This window comes from Dermochelys coriacea, chromosome 4 (genome assembly GCF_009764565.3).
Source record: "Dermochelys coriacea isolate rDerCor1 chromosome 4, rDerCor1.pri.v4, whole genome shotgun sequence".
In the NCBI taxonomy this organism is placed as follows: Eukaryota; Metazoa; Chordata; order Testudines; family Dermochelyidae; genus Dermochelys; species Dermochelys coriacea.
The window spans coordinates 30,254,429-30,269,425 of NC_050071.1; the positions used below are offsets into that span (position 1 = coordinate 30,254,429).

Genomic DNA, 14,997 nt, shown 5'->3' on the forward strand with positions numbered 1-14,997 from the left:
CAGTCAGTCCCATTTCTTTTCTACTTCCTTTTCTGGCTGCTTCTGTGGCCATTTTAATTCAGCAAGATACTAAAAAAGTTAAGCTCTGAGGAGACATGACATCCATAAATGGATTTTGAAATGCAAGAGACTGGTGAAGTTAAAACTGCCTCATCTGCCCTGGTTCAAATCCCACTGAAATCAATGAGTAAGCTTCAGTGGGTTTTGGATCAAGCTTGTTAGAGAAGAGATCTTCAAATCAAAAGTATACATGCTTGCACATATTCCTGAATGTGCAAACATGTCATTTTGGTTCTGCAAATGCAGAGTCAAATCTAATCTAAAATAAAGAAAGTCCACAATATTTGAAGATAGTCTTTAGACAGTTTTAATGTGAAAGCTTCACTGTTGAAAAACCCAAACCAGGAATGATTTCACATTAGTGTATCAAGTTAACAGAGGGTTTTCTGTTTCAACCTACCACCACCTGGAGGTTGAAATATAAATGCACCAGTGCAACATGAAGGCTAATGGTATCAAATGCATCAGCAGGCTCAGGAAGCCTGTATTGAAGGGGACAACAGTAGCAGTGCCCACATCACACCTCTTGTGTTTTTTAGTTTGTTGCAGCTAGATCTCTAAAACTCCAGCTTTATCCTATTTCTTCAAGACATTTTATAAATTAGAACCATTGGTGTTGCCATACCATCTACCCAGATCCATCTGTTCCTGTACCTGTTCCTGCCTCTTGCAGGGACCAGTAGTGGGCTCTTCAGCTGCAGGCAGTGCAGACCATAAAATGCTGTTTCTGGGCAGATGGGGGTTGGAGGAAAAATCCTTCTTGACCCTTTGACAAACAGTTTGCATCCCCAAACATGACACTAGGATACTCTCATTTTAGCATGAGTAACTACAAACATTATGAATTATACATTCTTTAAGTCTACCACACATAAGGGCACACATATAAAAAGACTGTCCAAGTTATCTTCACAAGGGAACTGATCTTGGAACTCTGAAGACAATAGGAGCGGGATGAGGATCAAAGGTAATAGATCAAATCTGATACCTTACTGCAAAGATAGGAAAAGCCACCTTTCCAATTTCCTGCTAGAATATTAGGTGGTTAGCTGTGTCCATTATTACAGTTGTCATATTTGAACATTGTTTGCATTCTCTTCTACTGAACTTAGATGCCTTACAAATGGACTAAATAAAACAAATAATCCTCATAGTAAAATTAAAATGGGTTATTACTAGCAAAATGCTTTTAATTCTAAACAATGTAGTGGCATAGCACATGATATCTTTAAATATTTTAAAAAACAAAATACAAAGGTTATAAAAATGACTTGTGCTTCTTTGGAAAAAATGTTTAAAATTTTATAAATTTTTTTAAATAAATTGTATGCTTCATAATCCGTTTCTTACATCAGTTACCCCCAAAAGCTATCAATCTGACAGGGAAAAAAAAGAAAGAAATAATTCCTTATATTGATATCACCGCCACAACTACAGAGCTTTGTAAATGCCAGAAGTTCACATAGCTGATTGCCGTTTCCCTGTATTCAGTCCTAAGGTAGCCCGGAACACATATCACCCACTGCAGAATATGAAGAGCACACCACGCTGTCAAAACATCAGTTTTAGGGTTTTTCTTATTTGGCTTCTATAATTTTACCTGCAAATGTTGCTTTTACACTTTCATATAAGAAGTTTGCATCATAAAACTCCATTGTATTTTCTTTTAATTGCACATTAATTTTGTTTACAGGGACACAAGATGCCACAGTATGCTGTAAAAGGCTTTACTGAGCTAAGCCTGCATGCATTACAAGTGGCTGAGCAATGAGTGAATTATGCAAATAACTCCAGCAATGTCAATAAAACCTTCATACCACATCACAGCATTATGTACTCTGTAAATGTGACAATCTACTGTAGAAATACTGAAAGGATTTTAAAAACTATTATTGGGATTATTTCATTAATCCCTTTCTGGGTAAAACCTATAGTTTTAGCCTGTGCTTGAGGCCAATTCTATTCAGCAAAGCACGTAAGTGCATACTAAAATTAAGCACTTAAGTGCTTTGCTGAATGGGGGCATTAGTTACCATGAGTCCAGTTATACAGGAGTCAGAGGGAAAGTGCAGGCTTAGAACATGAGCCTATGTTCCACCTTTTATCTCCTTTCATTTCACCTGACACTACTCCTGGGGATGCCACAAGAAAGCAGAGACATGTCCCTCCACAACACGCAATGACTGACTTCATGACATGGTTTTGCAGCAGCAGTTCATACACTCATGTCCACTGCTGCCAGCCCAAAGCCAGTCTCAGATGACCAGCAGCATATCAGGGCCAACAGCTACGTCCTTGCAGAGTGGCAACAACTCTGAGATGGAGAGTCAGGCATGCTGACAGAAGCCCTAACATACATATCTACCTGTTTTTAGCCACACATGCAGATATTGGACTAAGCTTAATGCACTCCTGACTGGAATGGCCAAGGGGCTGACATAGTTCAGAATTTTGGCTTAGCCCACTCTTCACAGTGTGACTGCGGGGCAGTAATGCAGATGATCAGACATATGGTGAAGGAGTGCACAATCGGAAGACTGGAAAGTGCACTGACTGCAACACCTTGTTGCCCTCAATGATGCAGCAGTTAAATGGATAAACAACCTGGATATCAATTTGTGACACATCCTAAAGGAGAGGGAAAGTGAAATTATAACTCCTACATTTAACAACTATCTTAATAAATATCCTAAATAGCCTTTTGCCATATTTTTAAAAAAATCATGACTTCGAGGTCCAAATATCTGAAGTCTTACTAGGGCTAGAAAGAAAGGTTATATCCCCTTTGGAAAGCAGGTAATCTCTTCCTCCCCTCCCCCATGACGTTTTAAACTCTAGTTTTGCAAGGTCATGAGATATTTGTATACCTGTCACTGGTGCAGGATTTAAATACAGCCATCATGGGTCAGTTTAGTTTTAGGAAAAACTAACTATTTTTCTTTGAGGAGGAGGAAGGGAAAGAAGGAAGAAGAAACATTTAGCTGGCAGTTTATTTTTATTTTATTTTTTTAAATAGACAATATTGGGGCTGAATGTAGCTGTTCAGATATTCAGAAGGTTGGAAGTGGGTCCCCCTAGAGCGAGATAAATTAAGAAAGTGCAGTGAGGTATGTCAAAGCTGCAGGAGATAAATGCAATTTATCAGATGGCTCTGCAGTTTATCACAGATATCTCCACACAGGTGATGTGCATATTAGAGACTTCAGTAGTGATTCTATAGTCGTGTTAAGATTTGCACTTAAAACTAAAGGACTATTTCTTAATTACATTAATTCTCCAAATTTGGCATAGTAACCCTTTTGAGTAAGAACAATTCTATTTGTTACATATTTTCAAAGTTAAATATTAAGTTGATTTCTCGCTCTCCACTTCCATGCAAGACGTACAACCTTAACTCCAAGCACAGACATGAACTACTGGAAAAACCACCACATTTTCTAATTTCAATCACTAAATAATACATCTACTAACAACTTCCAAATGTGATAAACAATTATTAAAACTACTGCTATTTAAAAAACAAAGCCATCAACTACAAATCCACAGCAAAGACGCTACCCATCTACTAAAAAGCACAGCACCAATTCATCATTCCAAACAGTTAGAAAACATCAATTTCTAATCATTTCAAATGTGGTCAGAGTTAAAGGTCACACATTTTGTGCAGAAAAGAAGAGGAAAGTTTTATGGAGAAGGTGAATTGAGACTGTAGACTACATAGTTTAAATGAAAACTTGACTAAGTTTTCTGGCTTTTTTATGGTTGTATTTATGTTATGTGCACTCTAGCAATCTTAACAGGATTTTACTGAAGTTTTTTGTTGTGTTTGTGTGTATCATACACACACATACATGTACACACACAATGCCATTTCAGAAATGCACAATATCTTTTTTTTTTTAAAGAAAATATTTTTTTCCTTTTTAAACTTAGTGTTAACAATATAAGCGCTGGACATAAAATTGATTAAACGCCTACCAATATTAAGGGGAGCCCAAAGTCTCTGGGTACATCAAGAGTATACAGTACTATAAAAACAATTCAGTATCGTTAGTAAAAGCAGGCAGCTGAACACCACTGTGGAGTTCAAATGCAGTGCTCCCTCAATTAAAAAAAATAATATAGGATGCTCTCTTCCTAAAAGATGCTTTAAGGACTCCATACCTCTGACTAGAGTAGGGGAGCAGCTCTCCAGAGAGCTAGTTCATCAACCACTCTAAAGTTCTGCTGGAAAAAGGGGCACTGAGAGCAGAACCTCAGGCACTTTTTCACTGCAGCAGGCAATATCACACATCTGATTGAGGGCGTAAGGCTGGTGGCAGGTCCAATGGAAGGAGCAGATTTTGACCTTGATTAGAAAGGAGTGGTTGTTGGAGGCTTGCTTCCAGCTTGAGAGGTGGGGAGGGAAGATACAATTTGTAACAGGTTATTTTGGAAATCAGATCTGAATGAGATTGTATTGAATGTGTGGGAAAGACTGATGCAACAGTAAGAAGTCTAGTGTTTGTATTAATCAAAATTAAGGAAAAAACCCCATGTGTCTAAGCCTCTTGCTCCCCCGGTGAGATATTTCTAAAGGAGAATCAATCAAGATGTACATTTTCAGGTATTACTGCACTTCTAATCCATATGGAACCTGCCTTTCTATTAAGATCCACATCATCCCATGCTAACAAACCTTGATAAGTATATACCTCGCTTGTAAAAACTGTGTGGGAGGGAGAGATACATTCAAATATTTCTTTGTTCTCCTTTTTCCTCTGGTGTACAGGGCATCCACCAGTTTCCACCGTTCATTTTGGTCTTGTGCTAGTCTGTTCAGGCTTCTGAGTGCCACGCTGATGGATCTGGCTCCTCTCTATTGCTCCATGCAATGTTTCTCTAGGTCACTCTTTTTCTTTCCATAGTTGCACTTGCCATGGCAGTCACGCAAAGCCCAAGACCCTCCAGCCCGGGGTGCTAGCCAGGAGGGGCCAAGCCCTGCATGTGCCAAAGCCCGGCACAGCACTGGCACAGGGAAGCCTCTCCACCCCTCAGCTAAGCTCTGGAGTGTTGTGTGTGTGTGTGGGGGGAGGAAGTGATTTCCAGGCTCCACAGCAGCCCCCACACCCGCCCCGCCGGGTCCTGCTACCAGGGAGCATGAGGCTGCTCCATCCCCTAGGCATCATCCCTGCTGAGCCACCTCTTTGGCCAGGTTCACTCAAGTTTCCCAGGACTGAGTTGTGTGTGTGCGCAGGAGGGAGCAGAAAATGAAACATCCCTAGTAGTCACCATCCCAACCCTAAACAACCCCTCCAGTCAACCCCCCTGCCATACCCCCACCAGCTCCAAACTCAGCCTTCCAGCAAGGAACTCCCACAAGCACTACCCCAATCCCCAGTGCACCCACTCACTACTCAAATGCTCCTGCAGTTTCTTGCTATGACTGAATCACACAATGCTCTGCAGCTACGAAGGACTGCAAGAGACTTGGGTGGATCACAGCACATAAACACAGGTTTTGGGGTTCCAGAGGGGACAAGGTTGATAATCACCATCTTAGGTGCAGGATTCTTCCATACACTGTCCACCAGTTGTCAGGTGCATGTTCCTGTCTAACTTTAAGAGGCTCCAGGGATGGGGCTCTTACATCCTTCCCCAATCTCTAATCTCAACATGAGAAAGTTATTCCTGACGTTCACTCTAAATTTTCTTCTGTTCAAATTTCATCTCATTACTTCCAGTTATACACCTTGAACAGTTCTTCTTTTGTGGTGTTTACACCCACGCTCGTCAACTAACCATAGACCATTATCCAATCCCATCAGTCATCATCTAGGCAGCCTACATACTGTACATTTATTTCTTTTCATCTTTCCTCATAAGGCTCTATCAACAGTTTAAAATATTTTGCAGAACATGGGGGCTGCTGTTTTAGGACCAGTAACTGATTGTTACCTATTTCAGTTTCTTTCCGAACAATACAGACATTGTGTTTACTAATGACAGGTTTCAGAGTAGCAGCCGTGTTAGTCTGTATTCGCAAAAAGAAAAGGAGTACTTGTGGCACCTTAGAGACTAACAAATTTATTAGAGCATAAGCTTTCGTGAGCTACAGCATCCGACGAAGTGAGCTGTAGCTCACGAAAGCTTATGCTCTAATAAATTTGTTAGTCTCTAAGGTGCCACAAGTACTCCTTTTCTTTTTGTGTTTACTAAGTAACTAGTAGCAGCAGCTGTGAGACCTATATACTATCCACTGTTTCTTTCCTATGCGGGCCCAGCAATCTCTTCTTCTCCTCCTCCTCCAACACCTTCCTCCTCTTCACAACTGCTTATCTGAGCCTTCTGCAGAAGTCTGGGCCCTGCCAGGCCAATAACCAGCGCTCCAATTGGAGCTGTGATCAGGATTGCCAAGAATGCCACTGTTAACACATCCATTCCATACTTTTCCAGCTGTTCATCCTGATGCCCTCTGGCTGTATCTAAGGCAAGGGAACCTATCGCTGCCTACAGAGAAAGAAAAATGTTGTTAAAGAAAACAATGAAATAAAACAACTCACCATTTGCATTTAAAGAGGTAAATGAAGGGTCTAATCCTACACTTTCAGTTCTGTGTGGGTGCACATGCGCACATCCATTGCATTGTTAGCTTGCATACATTCTCAATGCCAGGGGGATGCCTGCTTTTTACTCAAAATAGCTGTCATCTATTTACATTTCTAACACTTCCAACACCGTAAGATTTAAGCACCATATACAAGGTTAAAGGTTGCATCTTAAGAATGGCCTTCATTCTTTGTTCTACTTTAAGCTGCCTTTTCAAGTGGGTTTGCCCTTGGTGATAGTCTTCCATGAGAAACATTGCTGAGCTGTCATGTTACTCCATTATGAGGGAAGGCCTAATTAAGTCTACATTTTCAAAAATTACTAGTGACTTTTGGGCGCTACCATTTTTGATGCCCAATTCAACCCTTTTAAAGGGGGTTGATTTGTACTTTAACTTGGGCACCCAAAATCACTTATAATTTTTGAGATTTTCAGCCATGAGCCTTGGAATAGGCCTTAAAAGGTGCAAAACTCAGGCTTGTCTCATCTCCGGGGATTGCAGGTCCCAGAGGCCAAGGCCTTCCAAAGAGACAGCTTTGCCCTCAGCCCCTGGAAACTTCACCTGGGGACTGTCAGCCATGGCATTTCCTGAGGATCACAGCTGCTAGCTTCAATGGTGGACTGTACAGAGGAGGTTTTAAACAGGCACAAAGCACCTGGAAAACACTTTAGCCCCAACTAATTAACCACATTATGCAAGATAGGCCTATTACACTTGAACTGAAATTGAGGCTCCTGACATTTTTTTTGGTCCAAACTGATATTCGACACATGATTTTTACAGTTATATGCTTTTCAGCCTAGGGCCTCTGCTATAAAACAGTTTGTTTTACCACCCAAGTAACTTATAGATGGTTAGACTTTCCTCATGACAACCAAACCTCTCTGGAAGGGATGGAAGGAGAGGTGCATTCCCTTGTTTGATAGTTTGCTTCCTGGCTGCCTAGAAAGCTACAGTGAAGTCCAAGTTCAGGGCCAGATGCATATTTAGCCTAGCTTTTCTGCTGCTCAAATGATGTCATTACATACTTTCACTTTTAAAGGGCAGATGAAGGAAAGAAAAGCAGCACTCAGAGGAATCTAGTCCTGACTGCTGAGGTACCATGTGTCTCTGCTCAACCAGGAAACAAGCTATAGGATGGCAGAATGAAAGACACAGAAAATGCCTAGAGGATGAAGGAGACAGAAAGGGTTGAAACAATCTACAGAACCACCATTCACCTTACTTTGCCATCTCTCTCCATCTCCTAGATTGTCAGAGGAGATTTCTAGTCACTGTAATCAGTTTCTTTTTTAAAATGTCCACCTATCTAGTCTGCCAATATATTCTTTTTCTGTTCTGCTTATTCATTTCTGTTTGCAAGTGACCAGGTCACTGAGACCAGAATCAGTGGCATGAGAGGACAGGAATGCAGGACCTGTGTGGCAATACAGGAACAGCCTCTCCAATTAACCAATATCCTTCTTGAGTTGTAGGCACAGTACTGGGCACAGTATCCCAGCAGTGGTCACACAAGTGTCAAATATCAAGTTCAAATAACCCCTCTGCTCCTCCTACATGAGATTCCCCAATGGATAATAGGGCTGCTCAAGCATTTTACAAAGACATACAGCAGCGACCCTAAGTCCACGCACTTGAAATTTCAAGTATTAAAAAGCCATTGCCATGGTGTCTAAACTGTGAAATGTACTTTTATTTAATGTGTTATACTTATATAGGTGTCTGCCCTGGAGGATCACATAAGCACTTTCGAAACATAAAATGCAAATAATACATAACCTTCTATTTAGCCATTCCTTTGATAGGCCTGAAAGCACTTAATGAGGATAGCCTCTGACTGAACTTGATCTTGCAGAACATCACAAGATGCAAGACTTCAGCAGCACCTGAGGACCCTCAATTGATTTCAGTGGGAATTATGGCATCTTGCAGGAGGTATTTACTCTTCTTAGCTTTGGCCCAGTATCCATGTGATGCAAGTAAGTATTTTACAGATGGGGAAAATGAGGCACAGAGAGGTTTAGTGATTTGTTCAAGGTCACAGAGTAAGACCCTGGCAAAGTTTGACTGCAAGTAGTCCCCAGTTCTAACCACTTGGTCATGCTGCCTCTCCAAAATGAAGCTGAAGAACACAAGTGGAATTTGAGCCAACTTGTGGCCTCTGTCCTATTGACAAGAAAGTGATGTTCTGTCTCTAACAGTATGTAGAGAGACTGAAAACTCTGTTGCCAGCCTGGGAAGGGAGCCACAGGATACTGGAGAGGAAACTTAAGCTATGTCTACACTGCCCTGGAGCGTGAACCACAGGGGCGTAAACCCAAGTATTGTGCTGCAACTCCACTGCCCACTTCAATATGGAAACCCAGAATTCATTATTTCAAAGTCCCACACAGATCAGTTAATGGTCTGGACCCTTCTCTCACTTACACCCACACAAATCAGTAACAAGTCTACTGTGGTCAATGAATTCTAACTGGGGTAAAACAGGTGTGAGAGAAGAATCAGCCACAGTGTCTTCTATGATCCTGTCATTCCTCCTCTTGCATACTCTACCTGGACAGTCGCTTTGGGGATCCATGCCAATGAGACAAATATTTTCTCCTTGAAGTTAAAGCCAGCAAAAGACACCATCAGGAATGTGGCAATGATTCGTACGACTAAGGCAATACCCAGTGTGGCAACACAAAGCCCTACAGCAGAGAGAAAAAGAACGTCTTGAAATGGTGGGCACATTTGAGGAAGAACGAGCTTTTAAAATTGCTGATTAACAACATTTGTGTGTCAATTTTTTTAAAATTAGAAAAACAAGGTACAGACCATTAGAAATGACCCAATACCGTATGTTTAGAGGTATTTTATAAAGCTAGATTTTTAGTGAATCAGTAATAATGTGGTGTCTTAAAGCGTGGAGGATATTCTTCAGACAACAAGGACCAATGCAGCAGATAATGCAAGATGTTATCTTGAAAGAGCCATTGTCACTTAAAGCCACTTGTGATGCGACTGTGCATTTGTGCAAATGATGTTTTCAGCATACAGGGCCCAATCTGGCACTCCTCTCTCAGGCAAAACTATCACAGAAGTCAAGTGTTTTGCTGAGGTAAGGAGCTTCAGATTGCCCCAGAATGTAGTACTTTACTTAGAATTAACTCTGCAGTATTGACTGGAAAACTCAGACTTTATTCAGAACTTGAGAAGATGTAGGCAGGACTTGAGCAACTCACCACAGGCAAACCCTATTTGCTATAGAAGTAAGATGCTCACAAGAGCATTTGCTGCAGTATGTCTAGGGCAGGTAAAACAAAGGAAACAAACTTGTATAGCTATGCCATAACCTATAGTCCAATAGTCACTACAAGCTGTTTTGTAGTGATTCTTTTGGCAGGATAGCTAGCAAAAACTCTAGTCAAAACTATTGGTCTTCCGAGTAGTCTTACCGACAGTTTCAGGCCTGAGAGACAAAACAGATATTTCTGCTCCAATTAAACCAAAGAGAAAGGGTTGAAAGATGTCCCATGTGACTGCAACAATTTCTTCCACAGCCACCTATAAGGAAAGGGATGCAACCTGTAAAGTTACAAAAATTGAACCTTGTGGCCTCAACATTTGATTTCATCACAAAATAAAATGAGATTGACTGAGATATTGTTCTATGTCCATTTTTGTCTGCATTATATTGCAAAATTAATATTTTTAAAAAGAAAAAAAATGATGCAATGGGGTTGCCAAGATGCAGACATAGCCCATTATGATTTTAAGGAAAAATTATTTTGGTCAAGCAAAATTGCACTATGCCTGTACAAGTCATAATTCATAGCAATTACCTTCCTTTTACTAAACAGAGGGAGTGAAAGTGTGTTGGTACTGCTCAGCCCTTTGCCATGTGCTTTCTTATACAAAGAAGGGTTTTGCAGCTAGAGGAACAGGGAAAAGACTCTGTACTGGAAAGGAATTTGATGTTTCACTCACGACAGTACATATTGTACCATTAGCAGGATATTGTGCATCTGCAGGAAGAAACACCAAGCCCGTTTCCTTATATATTTACATTTCTAGAGACTTGTTTCTTCAACACAGCTAGAGAAGATCTTGTATCTCAGCAAGCTTTTCTCTGTGTGTATATGTCTCATATAACTGCATCTAAACTTATATACGCATATATAAATCACTTTCAAAACTACATAGCCCCGAGTTGCTCAAGATAAAAACTGCCAGATGGGTTCACTATTAAGCTACATCAGTGTTTACGCCTAATGTCTTTGCCAGTGTGTCCATTCAAACATTCCACAGTGATAGCTGAAGGGTTCTACAGGTTTTCTCCATTATTATCCCATGCGTACTGACTAGTGGTAAACGCAATTACATTTGTTAGGTGCCAATCTGCAGAAATACTTTATTTAATAAAACTCTTTTTAAATGACCGAAATAAAGGGAAGCACTCTTTAAGAAATATATCCACCATGCGCTAATAAGTTGATTCTAGCTTCTCTCACATAAGCATGGGCATTGCCTTATAGCCAGGTGACCTTACTCCTGCCCTTAAGAGGTTCTGGTCAACACCCTCCAGACATCCAAGATCACAATCTGACCCTGTGTATTTAAAGTGACTTCAGCTGGCTTTCACCTTTTCACTGGACCATCCCATGCCTGCAATGAAGGCCAAGACCAGTGTGCAGAGTCCTCCTGATCCTGGGAAACCAAAGTACAGGCTGCCAAAAACAGCAAACATGGACAGGCCCAACACAAAGTATGATCTCTTCCATACAAGAGATGCCTAGAACCAGGGAAAGGAATAAACAAAAGTACATTTTATTTAAAAAAAGTTGGAAAAAAAGCTTACTTAGATTCATTAAAACACCAATAAGAAACTGCACCAAGATGGAGGAACCAGAGCTTCCAGGAATGACGTCAGCTATGAGGAGGTTTTGTTTATTTTCTTTTTTACTTCTATTCCTATGGAACTTTAATTTCAGATGTTCAATATTTCCTTTGTTCTATCCATCAGAAATCTTTTGTGTGCAAAGGGCTTTTGTACCATAGGATTCTAAACCTGAAGTTCTATACAAACAATCTTACTTAATGGCAACCACTGAGTTAGCAGCATTTAATCATTTGGTTGTTTCTGTAATGTGTTCTTCATGTCAATAATCGATGAAGAAAGGATGAAATCCTGGCTCCAGGCGAGTCAATGGGCGTTTTGCCATTGACTTCAATGGGGCAAGGATGTTAGCCAATATCTTTTGGGATATTTTATAATCTCATATTCCTCTAGTCCAAAGGCATTATGCAAACTGTAAACAAATTTCTGTCTACTTAATCTTAAAGCCAACTACAGAGGCTTATGTGATTTAAAATAATGTAATCTTAATTTTTATTGAAGGCAACAAATACAAAATACTCTTGAATGTTAAAATATTATTAAGAGTATAACAAACCAGTTAAACCCAGGAAACTCAGCACTATCGTTCTCACTTTGCTCTCAGTACAGCATATTGTACCCATTGCAAGCAACTCACATAAAAAGGAATGTTCTCTTGCACGTATGTGAAGCACATCAACTAATTGATGTTCACATTATTGGCTGAAATCGGGGCCAGGATTCTGTTCCCGCTGAGCATGAAAACTCCAAGTGACTTCAGAGGGAGGTCTAAGGGTCTAAACTCCCAGAACATTGGAGGATTATGAAATCGCACATCATTACCCTAACAGCAAACAAACAAATAATAAAAATTCACAGGATTCACAACCATTGGTGCTAGACACATACCATTCTCTATGAAGTCATATCCATACCCATTTAGAGTTAGGAAATGGATTGTCTAGTTCTCCTGCTAACCAGCCTCTACTCTTAGCAAGATACTCTAGGTGGTATCTTTTCAGAAAAGTTTTTTGGTTTTTTTACCTGATCATTACTTGGAAAATATTGAATAAATACTCCTAGAAGCCCACCAGCTACTATGCCAACTGCAACCTCCAGGACCCCTCGGAGGACATTGTAAAGCGTGGAACCTGTTTGTGAACAGTAAGAGAAGAGGGCTTAGACACAAGTATTTATGCACAACCCCTCTCATAGCACCCACTAGTCACCATCCCTTCTGCAAGAAAAAAATACAGAAAGAAGCAACCAAAATGTTGGACAAGAAATAAGGGGATTAGCGTAGCTCCCAGATTCACGGTAATGTTGTAGTTTTAAACTATATAGCGAGAGTTTCTGCTCTTCTGCACAGAGGCGAGAAAAGGAACAAGAATTCAAGGGCTCACATGCTATGCATGGGGATGGAAGTATGCTGAACCGCATGCTCTCTCTGCAACATTGCAGATATTCATCTGCATATGGTTGAGACTTTGGTCTTTTCTATGGGGGTAGATCAACCACAAGGTACAGGCAGAGCTGAGGAGCAGGAGATGTACATGGGAGGCCTCCCTCAGGCCACTTGGTGGAAATCAGTGTGGGAATTAACAGTGCTCCCAACAGCATTGATTTTCCCTTCTCCTTTCTAAGAAAGAGATTCACATGCAGTCTGAATGGAGAGAATCATTGGCAGCATGGCTTCTGAGTGAGAAGTGCTGTCAGGGGAAGGCACAGAGGAAGAGCAGCACTGACACGCAAGTGTCATCCTCTCACAGATGCCCCACAATCTGACATGATGTCCCCATAAATTCTTGGATACCATATTATTTCTATATGACATATTCTGCCTCCTATGTGTGGCTGTTAACGCTTCCCCATGATGGGATGGGGAGCTCCGAGTTCATACTGGGAAGATTTAGAGACTTTTTCGCCTTGTAGGGTTTTTTTTGGGCAGGGAAGTATTTCACTTACACAGTATGGAAGTCACATGCATGTCCTAAGAAAGCTAACGTTACTTTTTGAAATACAAAATTACTAAAATATTTAATTTGCAAACACTTTCACCAGATCAGCCATTTGTTGACTTCTAGCTACAAATATTGATGATATAGTATTTCTTAGGCCATGTTTACACTACAAAATTAAGTCAACCTAATTTACATCGGCATACAGCCGCCACGGTAATTACATCACTTGTGCGTCTCTACACTTTGCTCCTTGTGTCGGTGGTGCACGTCCTCACTTTGTATCAATTGTGCTTTCAGGGGCATTGTGGGACAACTCCTGAAAGCCAGTAACAGTCAACGTAAGTAACACAGCGTCTACATGGCCACTATATTGACTTACCTACCTCACTTTGACTCTATGCCACTCATGGAGATAGAGTTATTAAGTTGGCGTAGCATGACACTTATGTCGGCAGAAGCAATATTTAAGTATAGGCACTTCCATAGTTAGGTGGACTGTTACATCAGTCTAACTCTGTAGTGTAGACCAGACCTTAATATTGGCCTACGTTTCCCCTTCACCGCTAAACCTCCTCACATGAACAAGTCACTATTCTTGTTGCCACTTAAACAGGCTGCCACTTAGAGATGCATTCAAAAATTAGTTCAGTTTACAAAGCACCCAAATTGGGTTCATCAAAAGCGCTTAGTGCTGACTTAACTCTGCTCCCATTGAAGTGAGAGTACTACCACTGACCTTGATGGGAGCAGAATTAGGCTAATGCCGAGTGCTCGGAAAATCCCACTCCTAATTCCTAGCCCTAAAACATGACTTCAGGTTTGTGCTCTAACTCTGCCTTATTTTCTAGTGAAGATAAACCTTAAGAGATAACCTGATTTATGACAGTGGCCTGGTTAACAGGATTTCTCATGGGATGAGCAACAGGGAGAGAGGGAAACGTACGCAATCCTTATAGGGATGAGATGGCCATATAGGCAATCCTTACCCTATCATCAACAATCAGTAGCTGCAAATGATGACAGGTGGTAGGAAATGTAACACAGTGTGCAGCAAATTAGTGACAGTGACAAGAATAAGAGCTACCCACTTCCAACACGCCACTCGGAAACTCTTTCCCCGAGACAGTCATAGAGAGGCTTTCAGGGCACAAAGTTTGCAATTATAATCTGTGAAGTTTTCTATTGTTTTAATCAACTGAGACATTTCCCCACCAATACTTGTTTTAGTGAAAACCAGTTATTTGATATTTTTTTTAAAAACACAGATTTGACTTTTTTTGTAAATATCACAGTTTGTCTAATATCTGCGAAGAAGAAGATGATCCATCCAAATGACTCTCTAACTTTACATGTGCAGCAAGAGTGAGGGAAAATGCTTATGGAATTGCTCGTCACACCTACTTGTTCAGAATGATAAATTAATAAAAATAATGGGGACAGAGAGTCTTAATAACTTCCTGAAGGTCATACAGCCAGTCAGTGGAGGAGCTTGGAACAGAACTCAGCTTTCCCAGGTCCCAGCACATACT

General features: G+C 40.7%; 1 protein-coding gene across 1 annotated transcript in view; it reads right to left on the bottom strand.

Annotated features, from left to right (window-relative positions):
* Window positions 1-1,225: 1,225 nt before the first annotated feature.
* Window positions 1,226-14,997, bottom strand: part of SLC9B2 (solute carrier family 9 member B2) — a 28,801-nt gene continuing 15,029 nt past the window's right edge. The window contains exons 8-13 of the mRNA XM_043513209.1: window positions 12,552-12,658; window positions 11,274-11,423; window positions 10,087-10,195; window positions 9,203-9,339; window positions 6,259-6,549; window positions 1,226-6,042 (exon numbers count right to left, since the gene is read on the bottom strand). Of these exons, the coding sequence (XP_043369144.1) occupies window positions 6,310-6,549; window positions 9,203-9,339; window positions 10,087-10,195; window positions 11,274-11,423; window positions 12,552-12,658 (743 nt within the window). The 3' untranslated portion in view covers window positions 1,226-6,042; window positions 6,259-6,309. The remainder of the gene's footprint in view (window positions 6,043-6,258; window positions 6,550-9,202; window positions 9,340-10,086; window positions 10,196-11,273; window positions 11,424-12,551; window positions 12,659-14,997) is intronic.